Consider the following 17,290-nt stretch of genomic DNA (forward strand, 5'->3'; position numbering starts at 1 on the left):
GAGGTTATTCATTCTGACAGTGCCTTGACTCTAACTCATCAGAAGTACTCTCATGATCTATTATGCTATGTAGGTATGTTGTAGTGCAAGACTGCTACGACTCCTATGTCTGCCATAGACAAACTGTCAACCCTTGATGGAGACTTGCTCTCCTATGATGATGGCTCTGAGCACCGCATCATTGTTGGTGGTCTGCAGTACTTGCTCGTTACTCGACCAAACATATCATTTGCAGCTAATCGTGTGTGTCAGTACCACTATGCACTGCGTGATCCTCATTGGTCGGCTGTTAAGCGCATTCTGCGCTATGTTCGTCACACTGGTTCATATGGTCTCCATCTGCAACTTGCGCCCTCTCGTGCGATCTCAGCCTTTTCTGATGCTGATTGGGCTGGTAGTCCTGATGATCGGCGCTCTACGGGGGGACATGCTGTGTTCTTTTGTCCTAACTTGATCACCTGGCAAGCTCGCAAGCAAGCTACAGTGTCTCAGAGTAGTACTGAAGCTGAGTACAAAGCAGTTGCCAATGCCAGAGCTGAGATCATATGGGTGCAGTCATTGCTTAGAGAGATGAAGGTCTGTCAAGCTCAGCCACCTGTTCTTTGGTGTGATAACATCGGTGCTACATATCTTTCATCAAATCCAGTATTTCATGCCCGAACAAAACACATCGATGTTGACTATCATTTTGTGAGGGAACGTGTTGCACAGAAGCTATTTCAGATCAAGTTTGTTTCTACTAAGGATCTGTTTGCTGATATTTTCACTAAACCCTTGCCCTTACCTTCTTTTGAAGGATGCCGACACAATCTTAACCTCCTGAGTGTTTCAGGACACAGTTAAGATTGAGGGAGGGTGTTAGACTAAGTGTTTAGTAGATATACATGTTGTAACATAAACCCGTACCTGTACGTTCCCTCATATAAATACATGCCATCCGTACCTGTCCAGGGTATCGAGCATTGTTTCAAACCCTAGTTTTGTCTAACATGGGTAGACAACCCAACCCGTTTCTTTTGAGGGGGTCATATGGGTTGTGCATCCTGTATAGCCCCTACCCGTAGAGGACTCTAGGCTGATTGCCCGGTCTGCTAGTCCTCTTGGTTGCTCGTTGCCATGGACTGGGGCGGTTTCTTTCATGCAAACTACATATGGGCTTATGTCGGGTTCTAACTGTGGCACAACGTGAGTACAAGGATTTGCAGTCGAGAGGATGCCACATCAGAATATTGGTAGATCTAGAACATAAGTGAAAGGGCACATGATATACCTAGGCTTAACCATCCAAGAGGGTGAAAATGCTACTCCGTACCTTGCTTGTGTTTATATATGGAGAATAACAAGGATCACAATATGAGGGTACTCGCTGATTCAGGTAAATTCGGCGAGTTCTGGAGGTGTTTTTGATGGATAGCGTCAAAAATCTTTAACGTGGTGTAGCCTGATCTAATAGAAAGGAGCAGATCCCCTTCGGCGGATCCATGGTGCGCCTTATGTTGCTTCGGTTATGAAAGACTACTTTCTAGTGGCTGAAAGAGCGCAGGGGTAGGAGTTTGATCAGGTGTTAGTTTACAACATGTATCACCCTTTTCAACATGTTGTTGAGTGTTTTCCTTGGATGAAAAATTTCCTCCGTTGTTTGTGAAACTTCTCCTTGGGTTGTCCAACAGCTTTCTGGAGTACACTGTAATGGCGATGAGTACTAAGCCGCAGATAAATTGACTCATCGTCGATGAATACTACCACAGTAGCCTCTCACATGTAGATCTCTGTGCTCGGGCGTGCTGCCCAGCCCTGCGTGGTGCCTACATTGGCTTCAAGGGCATGATCACGCCACACGTAGGGCTTGATTATAACCTGGGGCATGGTCGTACTCGAAGGGGGTTGTTGATGACTGTTCCACTTGATGGCTTCAAGCGGTGCTTCATTGTCCAACCCAATATTTGCTTGAACTCTTTTGGGGTTTTGTTGCTGTTCCTGGGCACCTTTGTATCTTTCCGTTATTGTTTTGTTTGCATTATTTTATTTTGGACTGTGCTAACCACCAGTCGACTGGTGGTTAGCAACAGATCCGCACAATCGCTTCTCCCGCTCCCCGCTTCGTTCCCCTCCCTTCTCTCCCGTTTTTTTTCTGGCGTGGTAAAAAGATGTACATAGTGGGACTCGAACCCACTACCTACGGTTCACCATAACTGTTCACAACCAACTGAACTAGCTTGAATTATGGCTATAATTTAGGTTGGGTAGTATTTATACCGGACTGTGCTAAACAGATCCGAACGCTTCCGTGCGGTTTTTCTGGCGCACATCCTTCTTTCTCGATCCCATCTCATCGCTTCTCCCGCTTCATTTTATTTCCTAGCGTGGTAGAAAAAACATGGTAAAAAGTGGTAAGAGGTGGGAGTTGAACTCACTACCTCTTGATTCAAGATCGCATGTCATATCCATCGGGTCTAGTTTCAAGTTGTGATTACACAGAATGCCAATAAATATTTGTACTTCTACATACGCGACCAGAAAAACAAGCTGTTTTTCTTTCTTTCTTTTTTATTTACAAAATTTCCTTTCCTTTTGTACATGGCAATCCATGCATCACAGACTTGATAACTCGCGCGCCGCTGTAACCTTTTGACCCTAGGTAAAATGTTGTAATAATACACCTCGATAACTTATCTGTAAAAGAGCATGGTAATTATAAGCCACGAACCTGATAACTCACTCACAAATCTCTGTGGTAACTTTGAAGAAAAAGTGTTGTTGTAACACACACAGATAACTTATCTGGAAAAAGAGCATGATAATTTATTACGCCATGAATCTGATAACTCACGCACAACACACTATGGTAAATTTTCTGACCACATGAATTTTTGTTGTTGTAACAAATCCCAATAATTTCTTTATAAAGAGCATGGTAATATATAAGCCACAAACTTGTTAACTCACTCACAAACACTGCTTAACTTTTTGCACGAGAAAGTTGTTGTAACATACCCCGGTAACTTTTTTGTAAAGAGCATGATAATGTAAACGCACGAACATGATAACTCACGCACACCATGATAACTCACGCACAACAAATATTTTCGCCCAAGTAAAAAGTTACTATGGTGTTTTGTACATAAGTTATCAGAGGTGTGGGCACACAAAAGTTACCGGAGTTACATTTTAAACAACCTTTTTTTTTCTTAGACTAAAGTTATCAGGGTATTTGTACCTAAGTTATCAGGTTTATTGTCGTATATTATCATGCTATTTATACAGAAGTTATTGCGGATGTGTCTTCAACATTTTCTTTCCCGGATAAAAATTACCGTGGTGTTTGGACCTAAGTTATCAGGTAAGCGGTGCGTATATTACCATATTATTTTACACATAAGTAATTGAAGATATGATTTTAAGAAAGAAAAATCCCAGGTCAAAGTTATCACATTGTCTGTGCCCCTAAGTTATCTGGTCTATGGTGCGCATATTTCCATGCTATTTATATTGAAGTCATCAATATGTGTATTTAACCACTGTTTTCTGCCGGGTCAAAAATACCGTGAGTATTACGTACCACTGAAGATGCCGGAGTATATTTAAGCAACTTTTTTCTGGGTCAAAGTTAACATAATATTTGTTCATCAAGTTATGAGATCCATATCTCGCCAAAAACAAGTCGTTTTCGTGGGCCGGACCACTAGCACGCTATAAGGATGTTTGTACAAAAGTTATCATGATTTTTGTATATAAGTGATCAAGTTTGTTATGCGTGAGTTACCATGCTATTTACACATAAATTATTGTCAAACAACACTCCCCCACTGGACCAAAATTATCATGTATACGGTGCTTATATTATCATGCTATTTTCACACGAGTTATCGGGATGTGTTTTAAAATGGTTTTTCACCTGATCGAGGTTTCTACAATATTTGTACGTAAGTTATCAAGGCTGCGGTGAATAAATTATCATGTTAAGACCATGAACTCAGCTCATATCTATGTACAAAGAGTACAAGACTCTAGTCTTATATGTTAAATCGTGAGCTCAACTCACATCTCTAATTTATTTTTGATAAAAATGTATGTTTTGTATATTTTTTGGTAAAAAGTTTGTAAGAAAAACCGAAAACGACAGCAGAATAACACTCGATCAGATCTGTGAGTAGAAAAGTCTACCTCAACATAAAGGTATGAAAAGTACGTAACAAGAATCAAATCACAACATAGAGTTTGCTTAGGTGGTTGCTGCTAGGTTCCTAATACCGCTGGATCTATCAGATCCCAGGTTTGACTCCCCCAGCACTCCTATTTTTTTACCGAAATTAAAAAAAAAGACCGCCCAAAAAAGGCTCGTACGTGCCTATTGCAAACTGACAGTCAGCAGGTATTTAGATTTCTCGTTTTATTTTTGTTATGTGTGTGGTATTGTGTTGCACCGGTTGTTATAAGGGCTTCATTAATTTCAAGCCGGGCGATGGCCTCCTTTATGAAACAGCGTGAAAGTCGAGTCTCTTTGCTCCGATTTAAAGCCCTCATTGGAATGTATCTTTATTGAGCAGCACTCATGGCATCTTATCTTAGCCTTTTTTTTGCTGTTGCGCATCAGCTTTTGAGCCGTCTTTCTGCCTTTTTATTTTGCTGGCCGGGGACTTTTGACTAAAAAGAATTAAATAATAAGCAGCGATGGTGTGCCGCTGCTTTTGACACTATCAAACGAAGTAGCTACAGCTAGGCTAGCTGCTTCCACAGCATGTTGGCCACTGGCATGTATAATAGGCAGGGCGAGGGTGTGCATCACAAGTAATCATCCCTGGTCCATACCACATAGAGAGGAAAGGGCACCATCATGGCCACGCCCAGCTTGCAATACCATTCCCAGCGCCGGTGGCAGTTGCTGCCGCCGGTAATCCTAGTACTCATCCTTTCCGCCGCGGCTGAAGAGCAGCGACCTGGTTGCCGCCGCACGTGCGGCGACATGATCATCCCCTTCCCATTCAGCATCGGCCCCGGCTGCTCTCGCCATGGCTTTGAGGTCTTGTGCAACCACTCCCGCACATTCCTTGTTGGCAATACAACAGAGCCGCTGGAGCTGGAGAGCATATCAGTTGCCACGGGCGAGGCACGAGCATACGCCCCTGTCTCGTACCGATGCAGGTCAAATAACACCAGGACCGTGGTCATAGTCTCTTATATTTGCTTCTTCCAGAAGCCCTTCACCGTCTCCTTGACAGGTAATATTCTTGTGGGTGTCGGCTATAGAGCCGAGCCTCAACTGACATACGGTCGTACGGGGGAGGAAATCTCTTGCCTTGCATATGATAGGCACATCCAGACGGCGAGGAACGGGGCAGGGCTGCTGCGAGGCCACCCTCCCACTCAACACCCACTTCAATAACTTCGGCTTGCAGCTCAAGCACGAGATACCCAACAGCTCAAGCACGAGGCAAACCAACTCGTCGTGCTCCTACGGCATGCTCGTGGAGAGGTCATGGTACAACTTCTCTACGCTCGACATGTACGGCAACATGACGCTTCTCAAAAGGTTCCCCCGGGGCGTTCCCCTCGTGCTAGATTTCGACGCCGGGAACACTTCATGTCCATCGGAATGGACTCCACCGCCTCCCGACTATGCCTGCGTCAGCGGCAACAGCTCTTGCGCCAATACAACAAATTCGCGTACCGCTGGCTATATCTGCAAGTGCTGGGACAACTACGATGGCAACCCTTACGTCCCGAACGGATGCCAAGGTACATACATACATACATACATACATACACACGTGCTTATTATAAATTGTCCCTACCAATTCTTCTAACTCCCCCTAGTGTTGATTCTTCAGACATTGATGAATGCAAGCATCCTGAAGTGTATCCCTGCTCAAGTGGTGGGATCTGCAAAAACACGCTGGGGGGCTATGATTGTCCATGCAAATTTGGAATGAAAGGCCATGGCAAAACAGGAACATGCAAATCTGTATTCACCCCAGCGGCAAAGGCGACAGTGGGTAAGCTACTAATGCACTGCACTCTTAGGCATTGTTTGGATAGCGATAATTAGCCATGAGTTTTCGTAAAATCAGTTTGACTAGTTTTTTTGTGAATATTCGGTGTCAGTTTACGAGCAATCATGTCTGGAGTTAGAGAAGTTAAAGCTCGCTTCTCTAGTTTCTTGTTTGGATTTTGATCTCTCTCATGAGATGAGGAAGGAGTAGGCTGAGAGAAAAGAGTAGGACGTCCGTGAGTCAATTAGGATCCAGTATTGCCAAACGCGTTTACAAAAAAACCACTAATTCTAGTTTTTCCATAACCATGAAATTCTGGGATTATGAGAACCATGTTTTCTATATCCATGCATTTGTTGGAACAGCCAAACAAGATTTTATTCGGTTAGACAATTTTTCTAATTTGTAGGGGTCGCGTTTTGTATATAATATCTATCCAAACAACCACTTAGTTTTTTTTCTTCTTGTTTTTCTCTTTGGAAAGGCTTTTGGAGTACCAAGAAAATGAGTACACATCACACTGTGGGTCTAGGCACCAGGCAAACGGTTGGTCTGCAATCTGCAGTCCAAACTAAATATTTGCCTTCAATCATATGAATCTTCAAGGAGGAACCTGCTTCCATAAATATGACAATATAAATCATCAAAAAGAAACACCTGTGCAACGCCAAAAAAACTAGATTCCTTTGTAAAAAAAGCATTGAAATATGTATCCCATGCAAAAATAATAATAATACACGTGTCCCGAGCAGACAAAAGATTTCCAGAATAAACCAAAAAAAATTGTATATGAAAACTAAAAAAGAGTGGGCCCGCATCCTTCTTTTTCGACCGACAGCCCATGCCAGCTTTAGCAGCTCGTGATAAAGAAGCAAATAAAAAAAGGAGCAGCGGCAACGCATGCAGCGCATGGCCTAGTGAAAGTAAAAGGCTGACAGTGGCAGCTCGCAGCGCATTAATCGAGTAGCTAGATCTACATCTCCACAGTGAGGGCTCCTCAGGCTTGGAGAAAATCAAAACGTAGGAATTAGAACTAGTATAAAAATTTGATAGGATGATACTTGCCATCGTAGGCAATTGGCTTGTCTTGTTTCTACGTATAAACGAGCTTTGAGTGTATGCACAGTTTCTTTTCAAAACACAGGAAACGAATAGTATTCCTAGGAAATTTCTACACGCGTTTCCTACAAACCAAATGCATACATAGAAAAAAATTCTCTGGAATCCTTGTTCCTATGTTTTTCCTATAAAAATCCTCCAAACCGAATGAGGCCTAAAGGTTCTAAACTACGTACGCCCTAAGATTCCAAATAAGTAGATGTTTACATTCGAAATATGTCAAAAAATGTGTATTTCTATCTTCTCAATGCATTTTAATGTAGAAAAAACTAATACTCTCTCATCAGATAGAAATCAAGACTAATAATATTCAACACATGTTCTCCTCACTTTCTACAGTCATTTAGCTCATTGGAGGTTGGGTAATTAAAAAAAGATGGTTTGCACTTTCCCAATGTATTTTTTATTTCACTTCATAATCTATTTTAAAATTTCTATCTATCTATTTATTTGAGGATGGAAGGAGTAGGTGAGGTGCCAAGTGCATTAGGCTGGTCATAATGGGAGTATCATATCTAGTATCATGCTTGTCAACTAGGCAATTTCATTGTGTTGGCATAGAATTAAATGAAGAAAGAGAGGGTTGAGTATCATATAATGATATGGGATCATAATACATGCTATGCTACTATGTGTCATGCATGGTAATAAATAAAATACTACATGATGCTGTGTATTAGGGAGGTAGTATCATATAGTAGTATTACCTCCGTTTCAGTTTACAAGTCCTACGCGTATACCTAGGTTGCCAATTTTATCACCCTAATATAAACTATATAACACAAAAGTTATACCTTTTGAAAGTAGAAACTCCAAAGTTTATGTTGGTATATTTTTTATAATATATGACTTGTATTAGGTTGGTCAAATTGACGACCTAAGGGTACGCGCACGCCCTATAAACTGAGAGAGAGGTAGTATGATACGCATGATACTAGTATACGATACTCCTCATTACGACTGGCCTCAAAAGGCTTAGCAACAAAAGTTCCAAATGTATAGTTGCTTAGCTTCTTGTTGTTAAGTTTTTTCATTTAATTGTTTAGCAACTAAAGTCCCCATTCATTGGTTAAGCTTCTTGCATTTAAGGTTTTGCATGGTCTGAGTGCTTAGTGTTGGTTCTTCCTGGGGTCACCAGAGTGAACTATATTCTCATTCATTACTTTGTCACCACTAGTAGAAAACAGGGCATTTGTCCCGGTTCGTAAGGGCCTTTAGTCCCGGTTCATGAACCGGGACTAATGGGTCGTTACTAATACCTCCCCCCTTTAGTCCCGGTTCTTACACGAACCGGGACAGATGGGCATCCACGTGGCCGCTGCCGGTAGCCCAGGCAGGGGGGCCTTTGGTCCCGGTTTATGACATAAATCGGGACCAAAAGGCTTCCACGCGTCAGCAGCTGGCTGGAGCTGAGGTTTTTTTTTTAAAAAAAAAAGTGGCTGGTTTAGGGGTTTATGGGGTTATTTTTAGGTTGTTATTAGCTAACTAATAGAGAGAAGTGTCCTCTCTTATATCTTCGTCCTTGGTTTACCAACGCTACTACTATGTTCATTTCACCCGCAAATATATAATAACTCATGCATGCTCGCATCATACATCATCATATATAATAACAAGTCCTACTAATCATGCATCATCATACAACTTCTACTCGTTATTAATAATAAGTCATACGATCATCATCCTCATAGTCATCGAACCCAACCCTACATAATTGTTCTTAGGACATGATCATCAGTATCAGGTAGTACCTAAACACCCTTAAGGTAAAATAGCATAAAATAATATAGACCCTGACTCTCCATTATGAAGAATGGAGATCATCCTGTCTCCAATTCTTGCGCTTCGCTTCCTTTTGCTTCCAAGAAGCTCCTTACGACTGTCCATACATTTTTTCCATTCTTTGATTGTCATGTCTCCACTTCTTTTAGAAATCCGGTATGGACAGTTGAGATTCGTAGGATGACCTGGATATATGTTCAAAACATGAAGGCTGCCATTCTAATACATCAAATGAGGCACACAATCCTCTGGGATTCTCTGTTGAAAAACATAGTAATAACTTCGTAGTTAGCAATGATGTACTAGTTTTAGAAGTATGCAAAAAGATGCACGGATGTCGTAATAGTAAAAAATCTTATCAGGGTATCTCCATGGTAGTTACCGTAGTTCAACACGTGCACTAGTGGCACGTATTGACCATAATGTTGAGTAGTTCGATTGTAGATATTGTAATTCTCAAGATCAGTACAAAATGCGATCATATGATTTTTCTCCTTATAAGTTAATTCGGAGCCATCGGTGTAGTGGGTTTTGTCTACCATCTTCCGCACATTCTTTGAACAATCAAAATAAGCTGTCAATGGAAATAAGTTGTCAACTATTTTGAAATAAACAATATAAAATTGGAGAAATTGGAGGTGTATCCATCAGGACCCAAATCTCCATATTGTCTTGCTCGATTGTAGGATCACCAAGATCCATGGTGACAAGCATACCCTCATCAAAACCATACATCTTGCAAAGTGCTTCCCAATTTTTGCAACCAAAATGGGTTACACTCTCAGCATTGTACAACTTTACTAGAAAATCCACACCATGATGGGTCCTTAGGAGAATTTTTTGGTTTCCATACTTTCATGGTCTTCAAAACCCATACTCTCCAAGACATAGCGTCTTGCATAGCATGGGATAAGCTAGTCGAATTGGAAAAGATGAAAAATACACGTTAAAATAGTTGAAGTCATGCCTAATTACCAAAAAAACTATCGTCGTCATTGCGTACCGTATGAACATCGAAGGTCTCCTCGAGCTTAATGCTGAAGCGCCGATCTTCGTCCAGCTAAATGAACCTGTCGCACATATCTCGGTCATCGTGGCACCAGTCGCACTCCCCCGGGCGGTTTTCGTCGTCCGAGTACGACATTTCCGGCCTATGTTCATAATATGAGCATTCAATAAAGTAGTTCCGGGAATGAAGGAGAAGCTACCCCCACGATTTTAGCATTCAAAGTAGGATTTCTTTTCCAATATGAGCATTCAATAAGCAAAACCAAATCATAAAATAAAGTATTCAAATTAGCATGCATGCATTCAATTATAAGCAAAAGTACATCATCTCTTGTGTCCGTACATCATCGAATTTTATCACTAATACTCCTCGAATACTATCATACATATAGCATCACTAATACAGTTAGAACCGTAGCGCCCGAAGGGTATCGTCGTGGGTGGTGGACACCCAAAGATAAGGAACCATCACAGGATCATAGCTCCAGTGAGATCCCTGAAGAACCTGCCAGGTATTGTCTTACCTGCCCTCCAATGCAACCATGTAGCGACGGACATGCTCGTCCTCCTCGCGTACACGGTGACGTACCACCTCCGCGGTGTCCGAAAGTCTCAGCACTATCACTGGTCCACGCGACCGCCACAAACAAGGATCGGGTCAACAACGGGCTGCCTCCTCACCAACCTACGTCCCTTGGAAGGTAGTACCACCCAATACCAGCCCGGCGGAGCCCAGTCCCGAACATGGCCCTGATCAAGCAGGCCTCCACCGCCGAGTCGACGTCGACGAGGATGCGGGATAGGCATAGCCCGACGTCGATGCGGGAACTAGTTCTATATATAGTTAAATAAAGTAGTTTTATTAATTAAATCAACTAGTTCAACTACTAAGCACTTACTATAAATAAATAAAGTAGTACTTACGAAAAACAAACTACTTCTGTATATAGTAAAATAAAGTAGTTTATTAAATCAACTATAGCTAGTTCAACTATATATGAAGCACTTACTATGAATTATCATAAAGTAGTACTTACTAAAAATAAACTAGTTTAACTATATTTCTATTATTTTTCTAACTAATTATATTAAACACTTTCTCTTCTTATTTTTTTATTTTTCCTCTATTCTAAATATGAACATATTCATAAATGACTTCTATCATTCACAATTTTCCTATACATACACAATAAATTGACAAAGAAAATACAATGAACAAAAAAATCATTAAATTCTATGAACAAAATTACAACATAAAAAAATCATAAAAATTCTATGAACAGAAAAAAATCATAAATATTCTATGAACAAAAAAAAAGTCATAAAAATTTGACATATTCGATCTTTGCATATATATGAACATACAAACATGCATATATATGAACATACAAACATCTTTGCATAAAAAATCTATTAACAAAGAAAAATCTAACACAATATGAACAAATTAATTACACAATATGAAAAAAAATCTGACAGAAAAAACTATGGACTACACATCTAAATTACTACACATCTAACAAAAAAATCTACGAAACTACAAAAAAATCTAACAAAAAAAATTACTACACATCTAAATTAGTTGCTCACGGCAACGGTGTCGGGGACGGGGACGACGACGGCGAGGTGCGGCGCGGGGCGAGGTGGCGCGGCGACGGTCGACGGTGAGGCGGCGGTGCGGCGCGGGCAGGGGCGGGGCGGCGACGTGCAAGGGCCGGCGGGGCACGGGGCGCGTGGCGGGGGGCGGCGACAGCGTCGGGGTGGCGCGGGACGGCGCGGGGCGACGACGGCGACGGCGAGGCGGATACGGGCAGCCTGGCGGCGTCGGGGCGGGGAAGAAAAAACTGAACGAAATTTTGACGAGTGCTAGTTATATAGCCAGAGCATTGGTCCCGGTTCGTGAGACCAACCGGGACCAATGCACCCCTTTAGTCCCAGTTGGTGGCACCAACCGGAACCAAAGGCCTCTTTTCAGCAGCCCAAAGGGCGGGAAACGGAGGCCTTTAGTCCCGGTTGGTGCCACCAACCGGGACTAAAGTTGGGCATTTGACTCGGTTCTGGACACCAACCGGGACCAATGCCCCCTTTAGTCCTGGTTCTAGCCACCAACCGGGACCAAAGGTCGTGTGCTAGAACTGAAGCGGTGCGGTGCTATGTTTAGTCCCATCTCGCTAGCCGAGAGGGGCTTGGAGTGGTTTATAAGCCCTGTGGAACCAACCACTTCGAGCTCCTCTCTACTGCAGGCTTACGGGCCTAAAATCCCTCTATGTGCTTGTGGGCCTATTAGGCCTACTGCGGGCCTGCATCCTAACCCTAGTAATGGGTTTCTAGTCGGATGCAGGCCGTGGTGGCCCTGTAGGTGGCACTTTTTTTAATTTTTCCCAGTTTTTTTGCTTTCTTTTTTGTTTCTAATTACTTATTTATTTTATTTTATGATAATTCTTTTTGCTATTAAAGTTTGTAACAAAATTCTAATTACTTATTTATTTTCTTTTATGATAATTCTTTTTACTTTTAATGTTTTGAACAGAATTCTAATTACTTATTTATTTTCTTTTATGATAATTCTTTTTGCTATTAAAGTTTGTAACAAAATTCTAATTACTTATTTATTTTCTTTTATGATAATTCTTTTTGCTTTTAATGTTTTGAACAGAATTCTAATTACTTATTTATTTTCTTTTATGATAATTCTTTTTGCTATTAAAGTTTGTAACAAAATTCTATATAATTTTAGTTTCAATAATACTAGACGTTTATAAAAGCTTTTTAGTTGATTCCTTTGGTACCAGTTCTAAGGCTGTTACAAAGGCATTTTATTTGCTACAGGTTTTAAGGCTGGTGCCCCACGAGCACCTTTTAGTACCGGTTCGTGGCATGAACCGGTAAAAGATTTTTTTAGTTGATTCTTCCTGCAACTGTTTTTTAGTCCCACCTCGCCAAGCGAGAGGCACTCACAGCGGTTTATAAGCCCTGAGTGCAGAGACGATGAAGAAGAGGCTCAATGCTCACCTGCACGTTGCTTAGCTTCAAACCTTGAGGAATAGGGTAGACTGCACGGAGCTATGTGGAGTGCAATTTACACTATTCCGAAAGGCTTGAAGCTAATTAACGAGCATTGCACCTCTTTTTTATTTTTAATATAGCAGAAAAGAATAAAAAACTATATAAAAAACTACTCAGAAATAAATAGAAGAAAAAATAGTTGTGATTAACTTTACTAAAAAAATGAGCATAGATGCGCTTATAGAGAGAATTCAACCTAAATTCAAAATAAATTTCTACTAACTTCAGAGAAATTTAGTATGAATTTAGGTCAAATTCCCTGTATAAGGGCACCTATTTTCACTTTGAGAGGAGCTCAACAAGGCAGAGAGGGAGGGGCTTATAAACCGGTGTGAGCGCCCTTCGGTTGGCGAGGTGGGACTAAACTCTGACCGCAACGAGGACCAACCCTTTAGTCCCAGTTGGTGGCGTGAACCGGGACTAAAGGGCAGCCTTTGGTCCCGGTTCATGCCACCAACCGGGACCAATGATGGTGGGCCAGGAGCGAGGCCCATTAGTCCCGGTTCGTCTCACCAACCGGGACCAAAAGGTCCAGACGAATCGGGACCAATGGCCCACGTGGCCCGGCCGGCCCCCGGGGCTCACGAACCGGGTCCAATGCCCCCATGGGTCCCGATTCTGGACTGAACTGGGACTAATGGGCTGGCCCGGCCTGGACCATTGCCCCCTTTTCTACTAGTGCACGTCAATTTTTTGCCTATGTGGGATGCTTAGTATTTGCACATCGTGGAGCACTGGGAAGGGCCTAAATATACTATTGGTACAGGTGAAGGTAAAAAGAGCAGGAGCAACCACTATTTACAACAGAGTGGCCATGAATTATTGACTTCTCCGTACTTGCTGGTTTAATTCTACCAGTTACTATGTTGTTTTATAAAGCTTGCCAGCCATTTTAAAAACTAGTTGCTATGGTGTTGTAATGCACTTGTGAGTTCAATTCTACCCAGGTAGTTGCCATGCTGTTTCATAAAACTTGTCACTCATTTTTTTCATTTCAAAAATGACATGCCGCGTGGTACTTGTCTATTTTACTGTAGCCAGCTGCCATGTAATCTCTTAACACTTGTCAGTTATTGTAAACTCTAGTTGTCATGATGTTTTGTTAGTCTTGTCAGTTTAATTCTATCCAGTTTCCATTTTTTTATAAAGCTTGTCCTTTTTATAAAAACTAGTGATCAAGTTTTTTAAATTACTTAGTTGTCAAATTATATGTTTTATTTTTTTGACTATGTTATATGTATTTAGTTGTCTGATAAAAGGATCAGTTCTCAAAAAATTAGGGACAAAAAAAGTAGTTCTAGTTGCCATATCAAATCTTAAGGGGGATAACACATTTAAAATAATAGTTGTAGTTGCCATCGGTCAGTAACAAATTTCTTTCTTGTAGGTGCAGTTAGATCAACCTATCCAATTCAATGCCCCAATTACTCTCTAGTTTTCCAAAGCTAGCTGCAGTATCCTTAGGTCCGCATCCTCCATAAAAGAATCAAACATGCCCTTAGCAGCTGCTTCACCTGACCCATGGCCTCTGCCATGATTTGCTCTACCACCATGACTGCCTAGGTTGTACCTTGCCTTCTAGTTGGTACAGACACGTGTAGGAGGGTCAACATATAAGTAGTCACCATATTTCATACCCGTCTTTTCAAACACACCAATACAACACTCTTTATGATCATGTTCGATGATGCTACAACCATTACTGAACAAGACATGGTTTTTGTACCTGATCACGTAAACATGACAGACTTTAGCTTTCACAATACTCAAATTTTTCCAAGGGCTTCCGGAAATCGTGCTTAACTCACACCTGGATGTGAGCGCCCTGGTGTTTCGAGTGGTCCTCACCTCTAGCACTCCACCCACATTCTTTAGTAGATTTTCAATCAAACCCTTCCTGTAGTAGCCATATGGTAGTTGTGGATTTTTAACCAGGTGGGAATATGAACAATCTCTATCGCTTCTGCTTTTATGAATTCATCATACGGGCGCAGTAGCACAGCCCAATGGTGGAAGAGCCAGGGCCCTTGCACCATGATTCATTCCCAGTTACTCAGACAGAGGAATTCTACCACGAAGTGGTTGGCACCGATCAGCAAGAAACGCGTGGTCTGAGTGAGGTTAGACGCGGCCCTCATGTTTCAAAAAAGTGCCCCTTGAATGAAGTTCTTAAGTAAGAACCCTAGCCACCAGCAGACCCCCTCCTAGAGATTTGATCATCCTCTTCAAAGATTACACCATCAAATTCCTCATCATGTAGCTCCAACTAGTCAAAACAATTTACTGGATCACCATGAGAAACCCCCCACAATCCAATATTGGTGGAGGACTGCACGTCTGATGTGGTTGACATTGGGACCGGATGACTGGGGGCGCAACCTTGGATTAGAAGGATAGCAGCCAAAGCGATCAGATGTGAGGCAGTGATGAGATCACCAGACAGACTAGAGTCTACGGTGGGGGCTCACTGAGAGAAAACAAACCCTAGCCACGCGGAACGTTAGCTAGTGCTAACATGCATATGATATAGGAAATGTGTTTACATATCTTTGTGGATACGGGCTGCATGTAAAGTTGTTTAAGAGGATTTCAGTCACTCAGTTCTAGCGCTTAATTTCTATTAATGTCGTGAATGTGATTTTTTTTTCTGCTACTCCTTTTCTGGTAGATATGTAATTGCGATTTTTTTGTATAAACTAACTTTGTGTCTTGTCCATCTAGGTGCAATAGGTGGTACTCTTATCATGGTGGTTCTATTTCTTGTTATTCTTCACAAAGAAAAAAAGAAGACAAAAGATTTTTTCACAAAGAATGGTGGTCCTATATTAGAGAAGGCAAATGTCATTAAACTTTTCAAAAAGGAGGAGCTCAAGCCAATTTTAAAGAATAACAACTTAATTGGAAAAGGTGGCTTTGGTGAAGTTTACAAGGGCCTTCTAGACAATAAATTAGTTGCAATCAAGAAGCCAATTAATGGTACTGTGCTAGAGAATGAACAATTTGCTAATGAAGTCATCATCCAATCTCAAGTCATCCACAAGAATATTGTTAGGCTCATTGGTTGTTGCCTCGAAGTTGACGCCCCCATGCTGGTCTACGAGTTTATATCCCAGGGTAGCCTCCACGACATTCTTCACAACAACAACAACAATACCAAGGAGGCTCTAAACTTGGATGCACGTTTAAGTATCATTGCACAATCAGCGGATGGTCTAGCTTATATGCACTCAAAAGCAAATATTAGAATTCTTCACGGTGATGTCAAACCAGCAAATATACTCTTGGATGATGACTTTGTACCCAAGATTTCAGACTTCGGCATATCTAGGTTGATTGTGAGAGATAAGGAACACACTGGGTCAGTCATCGGCGACCTGAATTATATGGATCCAGTATATTTGCAAGAAGGCCTACTCACCGAAAAAAGTGATGTCTACAGTTTTGGAGTTGTGATCCTTGAGGTTATTAGCAGCAGGAGGGCCCTACATTCTGAGAATAACAGCTTGGTAAAGAGCTTTGTTGAAGCCCATATGAAACATAGAAAAGCGACCGAGCTTTTCGACAAAGAAATTGCAATAACAAAAGATTTGGAGCTTCTTGACAGTCTAGCATGTATGGCCATGGAATGCCTTAGCCTTGATGTGGATCAACGACCAACCATGATGGAGGTAGCTGAACGACTACACATACTGAGTCGGTCTCGTAAGGCGCAAGATGTTTGTCAATAAGTTATCTTTGACAAATCTTAAAACAGGAGCACTGGAGAGGCCTCTTTGGTTACAAGAAAATAATTTTACCGTGTTTTGCATGGTGGCCGAATGCTCCTAGGCTGCATTTGTAACTGTGTTTCTACTGTTGTGTAACCGTATGTCAAAGCACTACATTTTTACCAAATTGGTAACCGTGTTATAAATAATACATTGTGTTTGCTTGCAGTGCGCACTTTACAGTTTATATGAAACACCTTCGCATCCTTTCCTACTCGATTTCTCTCGCTTCGAGCATTCTGCATCGATGGTAGCTCAGCTCATCGTCATCTTAAAAAGGATATAATCATATTCAAGTAGTACCGAACATACTCCTAACTCGTTGCTACTCAAATGTTCAATTGCAGACTTCCAAATGAATGACTCAAATGTTACAGAGAAAACAAATATGCCGAACATAGCCAATGTGTTTGAGCTGTCACACACATCCGCAACCATCTACACAGATCATTTTTACATTAGAACATTTATTAAAGCAACAGTGATTTGCTTACTTTTGGCCTCCCGGAAGGTCACAGATGCATTGCCAGCATACCAGCGCCACCCAAGAGGAATATT

General features: G+C 41.5%; 1 protein-coding gene across 1 annotated transcript; it reads left to right on the forward strand.

Annotated features, from left to right (window-relative positions):
- Positions 1–4,778: 4,778 nt before the first annotated feature.
- Positions 4,779–16,900, forward strand: LOC123135344 (wall-associated receptor kinase 5). Its single transcript, XM_044554371.1, has 3 exons — positions 4,779–5,736; positions 5,829–5,993; positions 15,687–16,900. Exons 1-3 carry the CDS (start codon positions 5,304–5,306, stop codon positions 16,691–16,693), a joined length of 1,605 nt encoding a protein of 534 aa, XP_044410306.1. The 5' UTR covers positions 4,779–5,303; the 3' UTR covers positions 16,694–16,900.
- The last annotated feature ends 390 nt before the right edge of the window (positions 16,901–17,290 follow it).

The sequence above is a fragment of the Triticum aestivum genome, chromosome 6B (genome assembly GCF_018294505.1).
Source record: "Triticum aestivum cultivar Chinese Spring chromosome 6B, IWGSC CS RefSeq v2.1, whole genome shotgun sequence".
In the NCBI taxonomy this organism is placed as follows: domain Eukaryota; kingdom Viridiplantae; phylum Streptophyta; class Magnoliopsida; order Poales; family Poaceae; genus Triticum; species Triticum aestivum.

Coding starts and splice junctions, on each gene's coding strand:
- LOC123135344 (XM_044554371.1), top strand. CDS start 5,304: ATGATAGGCACATCCAGACGGCGAGGAACGGGGCAGGGCTGCTGCGAG. Junction 5,737..5,828: donor CGTCCCGAACGGATGCCAAG/GTACATACATAC, acceptor TTGATTCTTCAG/ACATTGATGAATGCAAGCAT. Junction 5,994..15,686: donor AGCGGCAAAGGCGACAGTGG/GTAAGCTACTAA, acceptor TTGTCCATCTAG/GTGCAATAGGTGGTACTCTT.